This window comes from Thermochaetoides thermophila (genome assembly GCF_000221225.1).
Source record: "Thermochaetoides thermophila DSM 1495 unplaced genomic scaffold scf7180000011822, whole genome shotgun sequence".
Classification (NCBI taxonomy): domain Eukaryota; kingdom Fungi; phylum Ascomycota; class Sordariomycetes; order Sordariales; family Chaetomiaceae; genus Thermochaetoides; species Thermochaetoides thermophila.
Window position 1 is genome coordinate 2,500,873 of NW_006383038.1, and position 17,492 is coordinate 2,518,364.

Sequence of the window (17,492 nt, forward strand, 5' to 3'; positions counted from 1 at the left end):
CTAAGTCAGCAAAAGCGAGAGACATTGAACCAATCATCGGTCTTCTATTAAGATCGTGGAAGCGGATGAGCACGTTGGATCCCGCAGTCTAGTATCTACCCTTGCTTACGGAATCACTTTGTAGACACAGACGGTGCCTTGCCAAAAGGGTATTTGGGGACTATATATTTAAAGCTTTTTTGACGGAATTGTCTTCATCTGAGGGTGCATTAAAAAGAAGAATAAAAGGCCACTCCAATGCTAGCTCTAGCCTTTTCAAAAACTGCATCTCTGTTATACAATTTTTCATTTGTTGGCTTGTTTGTCATATTTCTGACAGTATAATAATACCAATCAGAAATGCAAGAGACTGAAGGAAATATCATCTGTCACTCAGCGCGGTTTGAGACAGACCCTCTTGAGGAGGATTCATACAAGTCTGAAACCGCTCAAGAGACAACTGGCGCTTCATCTAAAGATAAGTCTACGACAACGAGTCAACCAGAGCCGGAACAGGCTCTCCCACCCTTGACTCCTCAAGAGTTCCGGATATACAACCGTTTGGCTGAACAAATGGAGTATTTTGTAAATATCCCCTTGGCCATTCCCGCAACAACTCTTCCGTATTTCAATCTTTCGTATATCTCCGAGCAGTGAGGGAAAACATCAAACAAAAGCAAACTGACCTAGTCTGACATATTCAATCCTCCAGCACGACCACTTCCGCCAAATCTGGAACCTACTCTACACAGCCTGCGCCAACAACCGCCGCCCGGGCAACCTCACCCTCAAACAATTCCACGATGAAGGCCTGCGCCTGGCTCGCTACCTCGAAACGCACCACACCATTGAAGAAACCTACCTATACCCCTTGCTAGCGCGAAAAATGCCCGAGTTTCGCTCCTCTCTGCCACCTTCCCATTTCCGCAAGGGCAATTCAAAGGGTGGGAAAAGCAAAGGCGAGCAGTGCGAGCTGATAAGACAACACCAGCTTATTCATGAAGGGATGGAGGAGTTTGTGGAGTATCTAGAGAGGTGTAAGAGAAAGGAGTGTGAGCTAGAGCTGGGGGTGCTGAAGGAGAAGATGGACTCGTGGGGGGAGGTACTGATGAAGCATTTGGATCAGGAGGTGAGGGATCTAGGAGCGGAGAAGATGAGCCGGTATTGGACGGTCGAGGAGATGAGGGGGTTTCCTATTTGATGACTGTGAAGGGGATAGTGTTCAGAGAGGTTAGGGCGCAAAGTGTTCTGTGAAAGCAGGTTTGCTACGTAAGGAACACTTGATATTATGCTACCGGTTTAATAAAATATCATCCGTAGATAACTGAAACCAATACCTTTTTTTTGAACAAAGACAAGACATACAGCCGTCCAGAGCTATGAAACTTTCCAACTTACGAAAGCCAACAAAGATAATCTATTCCCACGCTGGGGCTACTCGGGAACACATGTGACATAGAACATCTAGGACTCAGGGTTATCCCTCTCTCCTTCATGAAGCAACACTCATAATATCATCTGCTGAGAACCACTGCTCATCGTTAGACTCTGACAGCGGCGTGGAGGTGCAGGTCACAACATCCTCACGACAGCAAACCCCCAACTCACGCTCAATAGTATCACTATTCAACTCCTGATCAATATTCTCGTTGGTAGCCTCATCCTGCTGCTTCTTGGAATTTTTCGGCAGTCCCTTATCAGTCGGTCCCAAGGGTATTCTTCACTAGATAGAGAGGATGGTAACATCTCTATATTGATCTGATAAGAATCATGAATGTATTCGAATTCTTGTGGATGAAAGACTATAGGAGTTGGCGGGCAAGATGCGATGCCACGCCGAGCAGGCTACTCAGGCTCTGGGGTAGGGGCCGGGGGACGAAGATATAATCTCTGGGAGACAAAGCAAGTGAACCAAACAAGGAGACAAGGTCGAAAGACAGTATATTGCTCTGCTGGAACAACTGTCGACAGAGTCTGAAACTGTGTCTGGATTTATTATCGGGCTGGTGTGTACCAGGTCAGGAGAGGCCTCAAGATCAGGTTTGGAGTTGGCTATCTCTGCAGGGTTTATGTTATCCATTGTTGGCTGGATTAACTTATTCTGGGTAGGGGGCTTGTTAATTGAGCATGAGGGTTCAGAAATCGACAAGAAAAGATACAGACTCATTATCAAATAACGTGACATAATTATATGCTATGGGTCTTGTGGCTAGCTAATGTGCTCATCAAAACTCTCACTTTCCTTTACAAGCCGTCTCCTTACGGAGACCGCCTGCTATGTGGTTAATATGCCATTGTCGTATATCTTACCCTTGGATAGGTTAAGAGTCATGGGTAGTTGACTATTCACAACATACTCTGCAACTTGTCTGTGACATGACCATCGAGTATTAACTTGACATCAAAGTAATATCTCAAGTTAGATGTAAAAAGCAGTTCGATCTGCATGTTGTTCGCATGATGGGCTTAGGGCTCTGTTATAGAGTATAATACATTAGGGCCATCTTCAAGTATCGGCTTGACAACACCATCGACAGTCCATAGGCAATGACAAAGGGATCTCATGCAGTAAACATCAGATCCCAAGAAGAATAAAGGCTATAATGGTGTTCAATGTACGTACCGGACTTTAAAAGTCTCGTAGCTGCCACAGAGGGTTGCTATGATACAAAGACATCTAACACACTCCTGACTGATTGATCCCGGAACTTTGAGTTTGAGCTTGCAGGCAATGGAGAGCGATAGCTGTCTCCATGTAATTTTTGTTCAATGCTTATCCATTCAAGCGAAATGACATATTAAGATCAAAATACACACCTTGTAGACACTTAGGCACCTGGTGAAAAACACCAGTTTCTCTCTTAGGACATTGATGCTCGAACCAGAGAAGTGGTTACCAGGAAGAAGTCACAAAGAGGTGACATAACCCACACAGTTTTTGAGTCAATGATGACACCAGAGACTCCTGATGTTATACTTTGGATGCATTGAATCTGGTGCCCTAGATCTTCATGGCTTGAACATCACCCCCAGCCTGGTCGAATATGATTAGCTCCGGGTAGCCCCCATCATAGCCTTCCACTTCTCTTTGAAAGGGCGTGTAGCTCATTTGGTAGAGCGCTCGCTTAGCATACCCTCTGTAGATCATTTCAGGGGCTACCCTAATGCGAGAGGTACTGGGTTCGATTCCCAGCTCGTCCAAATGCTGATGCCTGGAGGAATTTGGTGGAGCCAGGAGAACTTTTTGCAGAATTTGTTTTAGCCCTGCTGTGCCGAGGGTGTTTATTGGGGTTCATCTGAATATGATCCATGCTCTCCTGTGTGCAGTTGATTTTGTTTTTTTCATGGCTCTGTGTTAACCCACTTACTGTGAGGTTCTTCAGCTTGTTTGCAATATCTTTCAACAAGTTCTGAGTTGGATTAAGACATTCCAGTGCCTCTGTGTTGCATACAGTCACGTGATCAAGAGCTCCTCGAGCTAGTAAACTACTGAACATCAACAATGACCCAGCACCCGGTCCAAACAAAAGCCTGACAACAAATCTCTGACTGAAGTTGGGACGATTCCTTACTGTGTAACACCAGAAAAGCCATTCAAAGAATGCTTTAAAGTGTTCAAACCGTGAAATAGGTTTTTGTGGCCGGGGCTGGGAACTCGGAGAGGTTCAGGTCAACATCGTTATCGATAAACACGCTATCCTTATCTATATCATGGTGCTCGATGGCAATATCTCGGCAAAACACGTGATGTTTACATTCGTGCACGATGAGCAAGGTTACAGAAAAACATTGGATTGGCGCTTGTCCTTTCTTCTGGAAACCCATGCAAGGCATCAAGGAACCCCACCAACTCAGCAGGGCCAACTGCAAAATGGAGCGGAAACACGAGGCCGAGAGAGGCCACTTCGGGCAAATCAGAAGCTTTGATAGGCCGCGGAATCTGCGTTGCAGAGGTCGCAGCAGCGGTAGAACAGGAGAGAAGCTGAGAGGCATTGGAGAAGTTTTTGTTCCCGGATGAACTGGAAGCCAAAAGAGGGCCAGGCAAGGGGCCTGCAGGACGCAACGGGCTCATCAAAGTGGCGCTGCCGCGCAGGCTGGACCTCGCTCGAAGCCCAGCTGCCCTGGCACAAGTTTTGGTAAATCCGGGAAGACGAAGCCTCGGCCCACCGTAGCTCTGGCCAATCAGGGCTACCGTTGGTCATCTGCATTTCAGGTCCCCACGCGCGTCCCTCGCGTCGCCAGCTGCCAGCGTCTGCGCGTCTGGAGCGTTGGTGTTTTGCTGCCGCTGCTGGTCTGCTGGTGCAGCCCGGAGTTTTGCTGCGTTAGCCAGGCCCAGCCCAGCCAAGTTCGGGACCCCGGCAGCCCCAGCGGGCCCCCAGCGCTCCCCCAGAATCCAAGCTTGGAAGCTCCCCAGGGCCCGTGGCAGGTCCCCAAACCCAGCGCCCCCAGCCCCCCAATTCTCGACTCCCGTCCCGGCCATGAGATTTTGCGACAACAAGCTGTTCCCTGCCGCCAACCACCAACCACCAGGTTGACCAACCCACCCCCCTCGACCCAGCTCCCTCGCCCTCGCACTCCCTCCCCGTCCTCTCCACGCTGTCCACGCTGTCCAGCGCCGCGAGCATCCCCGTCGTACCCCTCCTGTGCATCGATTGTGCCTTGTAAGTCTACCTCGATTTTCTGCAGATCTTGCGTCTCCATCACCGCTTATTGTCCGTGTTTATCATTCTTCCGACTCCGTCCGTCCATCGAGACAAGACCCGCTTCGCCCGTTGCCCCCTGGCCCGTCTCTCGGTTGTTGCTCCGCTGGTGTAAACAGAGCGGAGGCCAGAAGCCCAGGACGCATCAGGACCGCACGTCATCAGGCGCAAGACATCATAGTGCTAAGGCAGTGGGCACGTTGGCTAATACATTCCAAAGCTCCAGAACATCTTGGTCATCGCGCGGCCCGTCGCGGACAATAGCATACACGGCGAAAATCGATGCGAGCTTGACCCACGCGCGCGCCCACTATGTCGCCCAAGGTTGATATCGACGTCTCCGACATGGTCGAGGACGCCGTCAAGGATGTTGTGAAGCACGCCGTTAAGGAGCAGCTCAAGGACGCCAAGGAAGTCATCAAACACCCGTTCAAGGAGGCCAAGGAGGCCATCACGCACCCATTCAAGGAGGCCAAGGAGGTCATCACGCACCCCTTCAAGGAAGCCGTCCAGGACATCAGGGAGTTCAAGGCCGAGGTCAAGAAGGATGGCGGTTTCATCGGCCACACTGCTGCCGCCATTCACGAGGCTGCCACCGGCCAGCTTCCCGGCACGAGCGGGAAGCATCCCATCTCTGCCGTCGTCGGCACTGCCCTGACCGGCGGCAGGAAGAATGCCGGCACCCGCGGCTACCTTGCTGTATGTGTTCCCTTGAATGCCCTCTGCGCGCGCACCGGCCATGAGCGATGATGATGACTGACATCCCCATAGTGGTACATCAAAGACTTGAGGATCATCCTCTGCGCACCAAGATGCTCACGGCCGGCACTCTGGCCGGTGGTCAGGAGCTGCTCGCCTCGTGGCTCGCCAAGGATCGCAACAAACACGGCAACTACTTCACCTCGCGCGTGCCCAAGATGGCCGCGTATGGTGCCTTCGTTAGCGCGCCCCTGGGCCACTTTATGATTTGGTGCCTGCACAAAGCCTTCAGCAAGCGCACCAGCCTGCGGGCCAAGATCATGCAGATCCTCGTTAGCAACTTTATCGTATGTCATCCTCCTCCTCCTCCTCCTCCTATCCCCCCCCCCCGCCCGAAAAAATAAAAAATAAGCTACATACCTGTCCCTGATACTAACTAACTGACTGGCAGATCGCCCCTATCCAAAACACTGTCTACCTCGTTGCGATGGCGCTCATTGCCGGCGCGCGCACCTGGCAGCAGATCCGCGCGACCGTGCGCGTCGGCTTCTGGAAGGTGATGCGCGTGTCATGGATCTCATCACCCATCTGCCTGGCCTTCGCCCAGAAGTTCCTTCCTCAGGACGCCTGGGTGCCTTTCTTCAACCTCGTCTCCTTCATCATCGGCACATACATCAACACCATCACCAAGAAGAAGCGCCTGGCCGCCCTGCGCAAGAAGCACTTTGGCGACCGCGCCACCGCTCCTCCCCCGCCGCCTCCTGGCCCTGCCGGCCCCGGCCCCAACCTCGGCATGGGCGGCCCCCGCCCCGAGGACTACCCCCACCCTCACCCCCATCCGCATCCGCATCCTCACACTGGTCTCGGGCCCAACCCCCCCTATCAGTGAAGAGTTGATCGTCAATAATCGGGGGGTTATTGGCGTGAAGAGGAGTTGGCAACGACATCTTGGTGGCGACGTCTCACCTAGGCGAACGCGTCTGTGGAGGAGATACGGTACTCAGACCACGGCGGACCGGCGAGCGAGACCTGGCTGATGTCAATCAACTTTAATACGCATCAATCATGGCAAGTCGGGCTGGCCGTATAAGCTATGCGACTTTTCTCTCTCTTATGAATGGATGGGAAATGATCTAGGCAGGCATGTAGGAGGGAGGTTAGAAAGGCGAGAAGGAAAGGGATGCAGGCAGCTCCTTTGGAGTTTTTCAATCTATCAAACGGGGGGCGGCTGGATCCTTCTGATTGTAATTTTGGTTGTTGCTATGTTCTCCTCTGACTTGTGGCTGGATAGGGCTTGGACTGAACGCTATGATGGTAGATGAATAAATAGTTGGATACCTTGTAGTTCCTTTCGAATCAGTTTATTGGCTTTCTTGGTGTAATTGTCCTTGGTTGTTCTCAGTTGTCTTCATATCCAATGTTGTAGAACTTGGTGATTCTACCCAAACACAGGCCGGTCCTGGTTTCCTGAATAGAGCTGAAGCCCCTTCCGATAAGTCTAGCTGTCAAATGTTCACCGACCTAAAGTTGAAGGTTATCTTCATCCGTTGGACAGTCACCCGTTATCTCCAGTCTGATATCTGACGGGAATTTGTTTATTGACACAGGCCCTACAAGCAGGGCTTGGTTCCCCCACATGTTCCGAGACCTTAACACCGTTGGACCATTGCGGTCCATTAATCAGAGCCAGATATTGCCGGATTCGGGACCAGCGTCGCTATACACAGTCGTGGCCCCCATTCACTTCGTAATCGCTGAAACGGTCGTCGTCCAGGAAGCACCCCAGTCGGCCAGCGCCAACGGAGCCAGGTCGCCATTTCCATCGATCTATCATGCCGTGATGAATTGTGCTGTGAACTCATCCGCCGACAGCAAAATCCGGATTCTCCAGGATGAAACTCGGGCTCCAGTATTCCCACTCTTCCTCGGCCTGCTTGTCCACCCACAGTATGCCTTCGCCCTCCAGATCTTCGAGCGCCGTCTGTGCGCGTGCCCGAGTCCAGTGCAGGTTGACCATCAGCATCGACACGCTCACGTACCCCAGCACTTGCACCGCTTCTAGCACCGCGCTCTGGTCTGTGTTGAGCTCCTTGGGGATAGACCGGATGTAAGACTTGCTGCCGACTTTGATGATGGAGTAGGCTGAACCAAGGGGCTTTAGAGTGCCGACTGCGCGGAGGATGTCATCTCTAAAGGGATGTTAACCTCACAAGTCTCCAAGAATCTTGGAAGGATGAATCGAGGTAACTCACTCCGTAATCTCCCCCGCCCCCTCCGGACGTCCCTTCATTATCCTCTCCTGCACCTTTCTCAGCTCAATCAACCCGCCATTCTCATTCCTGGTCTCGCTGCACACCTCCACCACCCTGACCGCAAGCTCAAAATAAAAATCATTCACCGTCCTCCCCAACAACTGCGACCACACAGAACCCCCTAAACTCCCACCCCCAGCACCACTCCCTGAGCCAGTACCGCTGCTTGCGAGCGGATCGACCCCAATCGCAGCGCACATGCGCGCGAACTGGGCGCGAAACGTTGGGTTCGAGCGGATCTCGCGACCATGTTGTTGGGCAAATTGTTGCAAGAGGGACCGGAACACCTCGAGTTGGGTTTGTAAAGCGGCTGCGTTGGCTGAGCGCAGGGAGGAGCCGTGGCTCGCGAACTGCGCTGAGGTTATGCGCGAGCGGTCGAAGGCGGCAAGGCCGACGCCGCGGCGGGACATTTTGAGTTTAGAGGTGAGGAATGGGATGGATAGGGATTCCACGCAGGAATTTAGGATGCAAAGGCTCGAGAATCAGTGAAAGCTAGAGTCTGTGGGTTTATGAGGGAGAAATAGGCACACATGAGCATGTGACATTGTTGGAGAGGGATGAGACGGTGAGTCGGCGGGGAGAGGTGACGTCGAGGAATGTGGGGCTGGTGAGATAAGGCAGTGGGAACAACAGGTCCCGTACCCGAAGGGAGACATCATCTCTCGCTAAGGGGTTCGGGTGAGAAGAACCTTATTACGAGTGAGTCGTGAAGGTACCTTATTTTCAGTTCGATGGGTGAACCTTGGATCTGTCTTGTCGGCAGTTGTAGTTATCGTTGTATCAAATTCGTATCCGAAGATAATTTACCGAACGCTTCGGGCATAGCTCACTTGCCCTGCACCCCTTTGCATTCTTAATCACGTCCCCTCTATCTACCTGCTCAACTTCCCAGCTCTTCCATTTTTCCATTTCAATAATATATACTTCTTATAAATAAGCCCATAGAATTCTCAATATACACCCAAGATCGCCCATGCCTTACCCCGTCATCCATCAATCCCTAAAAGAAACCAACCCAACCTCTCTCCCATTCTCATCCAGCTCCACCACAACAGGCATACCATCCTCATCTTCATCCTCACTATCCCCGGGCCACTGCCTCATAACCTTCCCTTTACTTCCATCAAACCCATTTCCCCTACCAAACTCCTCCATCTCCTTCCTCCCAGCATCCCTCTCCCCCTCAACCCTCCCCAAATCCCACCCACACCTCCACAACCACGATTCTAGCTCCTCCCAAGCATGAGCTAGCGCTGCTCGTTCCTCTTCTTGTTGTTGGATGATCGTGGCGCTGATGCCAGAGTCAGAGTTACTCTCCAAAATCACTCCGTGTGTTCTCAACCGGCGTTTATACTCCGCCAGTGCGTGACGCAGTCGCAGACGGTTGACCGGTCGGTACTGGTAGAGCAATCTGTCGGCATTGGGACCGTTTCGTCTCCCACTACCGGGCTCTGTCGCGCCCACGTCCTTGTTCTTTCCGTCCTGTGAATCCCTAGCTTGCGACGCCTCGCCAACATAATTCTCCGTAAAGTACAACTGCGCATGCAGCGTCAGGATAAGGTCCCTTGCAAGCATGGGGTGCGAGACTGCAAGAGCATGTGCACGAAGTAGGATCTTGAGGACGAGACTCCACCACTGGTCTAGACAAGCTGAGTTGCTTAGTTGCGTGCCGGTGATGAAGGTGAACTGCAGCTCGGCGAGGATGTCCCGGGTAGTAGATTTGCCATTGTTCAGCGCTGCTAGGATACGTGGCGTGGTGTCTGATACGCTGGCTTTCGTGTCTGCTAATCCGGCAGCGTCTAAAAATTGCAGGTCGCGAAAGTCTTGGGTGAAGGAAAAGGAGAACTCGCTGCTGGTGCTGTTGAAAAGGGGCTTGCTGGCTGAAAAGATGGGTTCTTGATGAGATGAGTCCTTGATGATCTCTTTCGCGCAGTCTGTTGAATCGACGAGGTACTCTTTGACGCCCTTTTTGCCGGTTATGCATTCGAGGAAGGGCGTTGAAATAGCCCAGGTGAGAGTGTGCCACAGCAGGGTTTGGGTTCGTGCCCATTGTGGGACTAAGCTCGGATTAAAGATCGTTTCTGTGTTTGGACTCTTTTGCTGCTTCTGCTGCTCGTAGATATTATATGGTTGCAGGCTGAAATACGTTGTCTCGATGCTAGCCTCGATGTTACGCACCTCCTGCGCCGTAGGCTCTGCCAGCACCTCATGGAACCTATTCCACTTCTTGACCCTCACTGTGCCATGACGCTCCGTGATAAACCAGTAGCCGCAGCGAGAAATACCATTGGGCTGCTGGAGCCAGAGGAAGTGTGCACCTGGGGGGATGTCGCGAAATCCTGTGAGGCTCTTACTTGTGGTCATGGCGATGGTGTCCAGGCCGATGATGAGGTCGTTTGGGAGATGCATTGTTCGGAAAATATCGCCTTTCTTAAGGAACTCTCGTCTGTTGCAGGAGTTTTGAGTTGATGCTGGGTGTGTGGTCCGGGTGTAGGAGGGAACTGAAGAAGTGCCTTCCCCTTCCAGGAGAGGCATCTTGTCTTCTTCCATGATTATACTACCACGATGAAGTCTCGAACTTTATCGAAATGCTGAGATAGGCTGTGCTGACACAATGAATTCTCGCAGATGCCCCTCGCTGAAGTTGCAGGTCAGTTCACCAACTAGTGAGCACAGGGACTTCTGCTCAGCCGACAAATTTGACCTTGGGGAGCCTCGACAACAACGACCCTATCCGGTGCTTCAAATTAATTGTGAAAGCTAGTTACGATACTCTCTGATGGCAGCCTGACTTTACTCAAGGTCTTGCTACAAGAATCGCCGTCTTCGTGGGAAGTACCCAGCCGGGCTTTTCTTGATGAACCTAGGTAGACCCAATGTCGATGAAGCACATTCCTAATCTTCCTGCAAAGTGCAGTTGAAACTCATGGAAAGAACAATGAGAGCTTGCCTCACTTACTTGGCGTATTTGTTATAAAAATTGGCTCGGTTGTTTTGACTTGTTACATGATCGAAGTCCAGAAGGGAACATCAGAAAATCCCAACGTCTCCGTCACCGACACCGTGATCCGCACAGTACTAATACTGTAGACGTAAAGTTACCCCAGATCGAAGCCAGTCGAACTCGACTCCATTCATCCACGTCAACTTCCTTTAGCCCAAAGCTTGTTTTGTCACCTGGTCCCCTGCAAAACTGGGGAAACAGGTGATCAGATCAGCTTTCGGAACATGCCGGTCGGCATGAGCGAAAATAAAAGAAAGCTTGTTTGCGTGACTCGACAAGGGGCTCGTCAGGCATGTTGCATCCCAAGCCGACCTGGCCCGACTAGATCAGATGGATCGGTCACTTGCTCACCGTTTTTCCCTGTTGAGGAAAATCCAAACAAGGGTCGGGAGATCCTCCGGGCTGGGGAAGAGGTGGAGTTTGGGATGGTTACTCCCAGGGGCTGTTGATGGGCTGCGCATGTTACAGCAGGTGAGAAGAAATCGTCCGTTTTCGGCTTATGTCGGTTCATGGGTCTGTTGAGAGTGACTCGTAGAGTCCTATCCTTTCCTCAGATGCATCTGCTTGGAAGAAGTCACTATACATCGAGGCATGTTCGAAGGCTTTTTACTAAGGAAACAATTGTCTTTCTATATACTGCAAAATGACCAATTAGCAGGATGAGTTGCTTGCCTTATTCCAAAGAATCCAACGTGAGCCATCTTAGCCCATGAAGGTGACATGATGTGTCGCGTCCAACAGAGCTGATTAGTGTGGGCGCCGACACAAAGGCATTGTAACATCTTCTTGAGCCTTCAAACATATATTGCCCTCCTCGAGCAGTATGTTGTACCATAGAACCACAACCCTGCACCTCCTCGGCCGGATTGAAGCCTGCAGACAGCGCTAAAAGCTCAATTATCCCCCCTTCATGCTTTTACAACCCGACATGAGGAATACCGGGTGTGACGTCCATATGTGACGCTCCAATTCCTCACAACTAACCGCTCCCGAAACGCTAGCGCACTTAACCGAGCCGAGAACAAACATACACCTTTGGCGGCAGCCAAGAACAGCAATATACCACCATCTCGCGTATTTCAACGGGGACAAGGGGCAGGTACGGAATAGTGTTGTTACACAAAGCCAACTTAGCGCGAATGTAAAGCTTATTTGTAAGTATTTAATGTACATGCAACGTAGTGTAAGGTACGTCTTGTCTTTTCTTGGTGATGCATCTTAGGCCCCTAAAGTAATTACTGTATGTGAAGCGACGGCTATGTACACACTAATGTAAGATGTAAGCCAGAGAGCAAGCAACCGTGGTGCTGGTGTGGAGGGGCGTCGGGGACAAGCCCGAACTGAGTTGCATGCATAGGTAGGCAAGTATATCGTCCCCGCGTCCGCTGCTGCTGTGCCCAGACCGGAACAGGAACCTTGGCTTGCAAGTTGCAACCCGTCTATGCAGGAGAAGCTGCTGTCTTCACTTTTATACCAACACCAACAAGACAACTCGGTATACGGGTGGTGCAGGTACTTCTGGATGGGGGTTAAGACCACTCTGATAACCCAGCTGCCCCGCACTTACGTACAGTTAGAATATATGGTTGAAGAGACAAAGAATAATTAACTGTCAGGGCCTGACGCTGAGCTGCAGTCAACCAGTAATACACCTAGCGCAATGCATACTTCCTCTTCAAGCAAGACAATACCTACAAACACATCTCACCATACATCCGAACCGACTGGGTCACCAACGATAGCATGTTGTAAGCAAGCAACCACCTACCAGAACGGATGATTCCGTCCGTTCCATCGATCGACCAGCGCTAGCGAATTAGCCTTGTCTCAGGCCGACCCGAGCGGACGGTCCATCCGTTACTGACAAAACCACGTGGGTTGGTGGACAGGCCAGGGGGGGGGGGTGAGGTCGGTACCGTTCCATCCTTTTTGTTCGGCTGTTTCGGATGGCTGACCGAGTTGTATGAAGCTAAAAAGGATGCCAGGTGATGTCTGCGTTCCGTTACCAAGTTGTCGGGTCAACACTAAAGCATGGCGTGCAGTTCGGTGTTGTTCGCCCGTTTAGAGCTTGATAGAAGGATGGAATTACATAGCAAGAAAACAATGACATAAAGCCATACATTGATGAAAAAGACATCACCTTCTCAAAGCCCCCCTAACAATCCAACGGGTCATGTACGGCAGCGTAATCTATCAACTTACAGAATCTGCTAGCCACCAACACACCTACCGACGTCGGCACCTGCGCAGCGGCGCTGCCTGAGCCGTCCACCCCGGCCCCGTTTTCGACCTGCTGCAAGCAAACAAGACCGAGCCTACAAAAGTTGCACAAAAAGCGCTCGGTTGGCTTTCGCCTCGCCCCGTCACACCCGACGGTCTTGTGTCACGACGCTAACGCTACCTGATGGCACCGCAGCGCCCACACCTCGCGTGGTCGGAGAAAGCCTATTTGCCCTATGTATAAAAGGAAAAGTTGGTTTTCTAGAATCCTGTGTCGAAAAAGGCATAGAAGATTCGTTTATCTACCCAATTCCAGCGATTGATGCACGTCATGCGTCAAGTCCCCTGTCTGTGAAACCAACTGTCCCTAAGCTGACTGCCTCAAGACATCACACATCTTACCTCCCCTGCTCTCAACGCCCGCAAGTTCAAGATACTTGATCATTAATTATGCATATAACCGCTTGCTGCGACACTGAGCAACATATCTCTGCACAAGACATGCTGTCGAGTAAGTTACCACAGCATTGCAGTCACGTCATTATCTCTTACTGTTTGCTTACTGGCTTGCCAGTGTATGGCCCCAGTAACACCCATATGTGTTAGTGTGTGAAACCTCAGCCATAGGCCCGTAATGTTGTCCAAAACAAGAAAAGCTGCCGGGTATCGTCATCTCATCGCTTCTCCCACACCCAATCTCATGCACTCCCGCCTTGCCACATCCCACCGAATATGCAACACGTCAAATGAAAAGAAAACATTGAGGGATCGAAATGTCTGAGGATGTGTGAGAGGAATCAAGGTATGTACAGAGAGGAGGTATCAAACACCAAATCCACGCCCTTCCCCCCTTAACCCCAAAAATCGTGGCGCCGTTAATGAAGAGAAAATGCAATCCCTACCCCACTCCCGGAACCATGCAAAATGAGAACATGTCTCAAGTGTCAAAATAAAACAAGGACTGCGAGGGAAAAGAAACTGAAAAATAATTAGAGAAGCAATTTATGCTTCATCCGGTAAACCGGGATCCGTAGTTGCCTACGCCAAAAAGGTGATCGATCCAAACTCGCATTACGTTACGGATGATCATATATTAGTGCCGCTCTTGGCAAAGACGAGGCAAGCGCTGAATCCAGGAACGCCGATTAGAGAAATACCGATGATAAGTATCAACATCAACAAGGTAACATTTGTGGAGCCGGGGTATCATTCCTGGTCATCATGGCTGTTCATAATTGGAGTTGGAGTGACAAACAGCAGTTATTGATGGCCAGGGGCAGGGGGGTTGCCGTTGTCTAAACTTCAAGTCAGCAGGACTCTGATCCCTCAGCGTTCCCAACCAGACTTACGCTGACTGTAGATCTGCTGGTTCTGTTGGCCATACGGGGAAGCCGGAGAGCCATAGTTGTAGACACCACCGCTGTAATCGGGCAGCGACTGAGGCATTGCGGTCGACGGAGGGGCGGGGTATTGAGTGGTCGAGTACCCAATAGGCGGCAGCTGAACAGGCCGAGACGCAGCATATGTCGTCGGAGGGGGTTGTGTGGCTTCCGTGCCGGGCTGGGCAGAGGGGTCGGCAGTACCGTTCTGCTGGGCCTGAGCAGCAGCAGCAGCAGCAGCAGCAGCCTGACGCTGACGCTCTTCTTCGGCGGCCTTCCTGGCAGCTTCCTCCTCCTTCTTGCGCTGCTTCCATTCCCTGCGAATCTCCTTGAATTCTGTGTGCAAACACACGTCAGCACAAGAGTCCCTGGACAGACAGATGGCTGTCCAGGAGAAGGGTTGATTGCTCACCTTCAGGAGTACGCTTGGGACCGTGACCCTGCATAGTCACATGCGCATTGAGATGGTTCAAAGTGCCATAAGCCTTCTCGCACCCGTTCCAGCCGCACTTGTACATGCGCTCAATCTCCTCGTATCTCCTCCTCGGCCTCTTGTGTTGCTGCGCACCGGGAATGGGCACGAACGAATAGACCTGATGGGGACCTGTGGTCAGCACCCCAGTTGGGAAGGGTAGGCGGCTCGAGGGAGAATAAGTGCAGGCCAAAGCTGGCTTAGGGGAACGGTTGCTCGAAAGGCCGGCATGGGCTTGCGCGCTTTGCCAACGCTCCACGGTCTGCGGCCTGCGAGGATCCGAGGGAGAGGCAGGGTAGACGCCAAGACCTACCTGATTTGGGCGAGCCGGAGGCGCCGCCGTGGTCGGGGTCTGAGGGAAGACATGATGGCCGGGAGTTATGGGGCTGGGAGAATGCTGGCCATAGCCGGCCCAGTCGGGACGGGGCTGGGCATACAGGCTGCCGGGATGCTGATAGCCGTGAGGAAGGTCCTGCGGAGGCGGAGGAGGGGCATAGGGCGAGTACTGAGGGGGATGGGCATAGGTCGGGCTGGTAGCGGCAATCGCGGGATCTAAAGATAGTTGCGTGTCAGACTTGACCTGCTGCTGACTTTGATGATTGGTCTCTGTGAGCAGAGGAGAGAACGGACTTGGTGTTGTTTGCGCCATGGTTCCGCTGCTGGGAGTGCTACTAGCTGCGTGATACGGACGCTGCAGAGGCTCGGCGAACGAGGCCGAACGCGACGAGGGCGGGTAGACTGAGTACTCTGAAGTAGGAGTAGCTGATGCCGAATAGCTGGAAGAGCGCACCTCCTGCTGGCCGGGGTAGGGCGCAGTAGACGGGTGTTCTACAGTGTTTGATGAAGGCTCAGCAGGGGTGTCGCCCACGTTGCTAGGATAGGGCGTAGGCAAACCTGACTGCGAGTACTCGGGCGCACCGCGTTCCATAAAGACGGGCGAAGATGTGACGGGGATGAGCCGTCGACTAGCGAAGGGAGTGTGGCGGGTTGGCGGGTGGCTATCTCGGGATACCAGAAGCTCTATCTGGTGAAGGCCGTTTTCATACCACCGCTGACAGCTCGACTCAGAGACCTGTATCCAGCTCCGAAAGTCGACGAATCAGACGACAGTCCCTGTCCTTCAGTCGCTCGGGATCGATTGTGGGTGTGGTGGGCAAGCGCCGCCAATCCTTGTTTTTGTCGCAGATGGGAGAGAGGGGCGATGAGCTCAAGCCGGCTCGCGGGCTGGTGGTCGACAGGCCGGGTAGGTAGATAGTACTGAAGAGGATAAGACACGGAGCGGGAGGATCCGTATATGGTATGTAAAGTATGTACGATATGTATATACGTGAGCTGACAAGAGAGAAGACAACAAGAGAGGCGGGATGGCGATGCTCAGGGTGCTAAGCCTTTCCGTTTTAATTCCTGTCGCTGTTCTTTGGCGATGTGGGCGCCGTGATATAGGTATCGTGAATCAGATCAAAGGCCTAGCTAGCTGGAGCTGCTGACTTGACGCGTGGAGCACCGTAGCACGTCGACCCTGGACAGGTGGAGAAGACCCAAAAGAGGGACCAGCACTAATTTTTTAGCGTGAGTCGAATCAGGAAGGGCAGGCTGATCTGGGGTTGCGGGTGTCTTTGGGTTTGGGTGTTCCACACCCAAAAAAATTAGCGCGAGATTCGGAGACGCTAACGTAGCGTGAACACTCGAGCAGCGGAGCCGCAGCGAGGGTTCCAGCGCCAGGTTCCTTGGAGCTATGGCTTAGCGTTGTTGCGCTTCTACGGTTCTGCGGTTCCCGGGTCTGAGCGGCACCCGACTGCCGGGTTCTCTGTCGCGTGTTTTCGATGTTGCGTGCTGCGTTGCTGTGAACAACGGGGTATGACGCCCAGAATTCGACGCGCCGACCGGCTAGGTGCTCGATTTCAGCGTGTCCTCAACGCCCACGGCAATGAGATGAGCCAGATTGTCACGGGCCTTAATGCGTGACTGATTCGGAGAAAATGGACCCGTTCGGGAAAGGAAGGATTGATTTTATACCGAAGAAGTGGGGAAGGGTGGAGGTAAAGTTGAAATGGGGTCGCTGGCCTTGCGCTCTCTCTGCTGTCTGCTTTGGCTTCGGGTCGCGCTGGTAGTCGCAGTCCTCCTCCAGGCAGGCTTTCGAGTGAACCAGGAAAAGAGGGGGGGGTGCCCACCACGCGCTTTCCCGCGCTGGCCAAAAAAGAGGGGCTGAAGTTGTGGCTCTTTTGAAGAGTGGAGTCGACGACAAGACTCCCAGGTCCAGGTGCCGTGCAGTTGCAAAAAAAAAAAAAAAAACAGCTCGAGGAGCTCTGGCTGTGCTAAGACCTGGCCGCTGGAGATTGGAGGTAAATCAATGACAGTGACGAACCCACGACACACAACACGATTCACGATTCCCGTGGACAGCACTTTCTTGTAAATCGGCCGGTTCGTGGGCGCATTAAAGAGCCCCAGATCCCGAGTGCGAATCAAGTGGTCCGTGCTCGTGTCCAGACGGTCCAGCTGCTCTTGGTTCTCTTTCTTGCCTTACACTTTGCCTTCTCTTTTATTTTCGCCTTTCCCTCACCTGCGCAGGACTCAGATTCGCCTCCCCAGCTAAGTTTTAGCAGAGAATCAAGATGCGTAATCTCTCCCTGGCTCTTCCTGGCCTGCGAGCTCAGGTATCGCCCATGTAATTTGTAAGAACAATGGTATTGGCCCGGGGTTATGGGTAGGAAGTTGAAGACAGAC

At 52.2% G+C, this 17,492-nt stretch overlaps 5 protein-coding genes and 1 non-coding gene across 6 annotated transcripts; 3 read left to right on the forward strand and 3 right to left on the reverse strand.

Annotated features, from left to right (window-relative positions):
• Positions 1–339: 339 nt before the first annotated feature.
• On the forward strand, positions 340–1,180 carry CTHT_0071290 (uncharacterized protein; the record flags this gene model as incomplete). The annotated part of the gene is made up of 2 exons (XM_006697337.1): positions 340–564; positions 692–1,180. The coding sequence occupies 2 exons, from the start codon at positions 340–342 to the stop codon at positions 1,178–1,180; spliced, it is 714 nt and encodes a 237-aa protein (XP_006697400.1).
• A 1,893-nt stretch (positions 1,181–3,073) lies between these two features.
• CTHT_0071300 lies at positions 3,074–3,180 on the forward strand. The gene is made up of 2 exons: positions 3,074–3,110; positions 3,145–3,180. It is a non-coding gene; the product is annotated as a tRNA-Ala (tRNA).
• Positions 3,181–4,991: 1,811 nt separating this feature from the next.
• On the forward strand, positions 4,992–6,267 carry CTHT_0071310 (uncharacterized protein; the record flags this gene model as incomplete). The annotated part of the gene is made up of 3 exons (XM_006697338.1): positions 4,992–5,378; positions 5,471–5,725; positions 5,830–6,267. 3 exons carry the CDS (start codon positions 4,992–4,994, stop codon positions 6,265–6,267), a joined length of 1,080 nt encoding a protein of 359 aa, XP_006697401.1.
• Positions 6,268–7,236: 969 nt separating this feature from the next.
• On the reverse strand, positions 7,237–8,100 carry CTHT_0071320 (uncharacterized protein; the record flags this gene model as incomplete). The annotated part of the gene is made up of 2 exons (XM_006697339.1): positions 7,237–7,567; positions 7,631–8,100. The coding sequence occupies 2 exons, from the start codon at positions 8,098–8,100 to the stop codon at positions 7,237–7,239; spliced, it is 801 nt and encodes a 266-aa protein (XP_006697402.1).
• A 583-nt stretch (positions 8,101–8,683) lies between these two features.
• CTHT_0071330 (uncharacterized protein) lies at positions 8,684–10,099 on the reverse strand (the record flags this gene model as incomplete). The annotated part of the gene is made up of 1 exon (XM_006697340.1): positions 8,684–10,099. The coding sequence occupies one exon, from the start codon at positions 10,097–10,099 to the stop codon at positions 8,684–8,686; it is 1,416 nt and encodes a 471-aa protein (XP_006697403.1).
• A 4,075-nt stretch (positions 10,100–14,174) lies between these two features.
• On the reverse strand, positions 14,175–15,693 carry CTHT_0071340 (uncharacterized protein; the record flags this gene model as incomplete). The annotated part of the gene is made up of 3 exons (XM_006697341.1): positions 14,175–14,209; positions 14,264–14,629; positions 14,706–15,693. 3 exons carry the CDS (start codon positions 15,691–15,693, stop codon positions 14,175–14,177), a joined length of 1,389 nt encoding a protein of 462 aa, XP_006697404.1.
• Between the last annotated feature and the right edge of the window lie 1,799 nt (positions 15,694–17,492).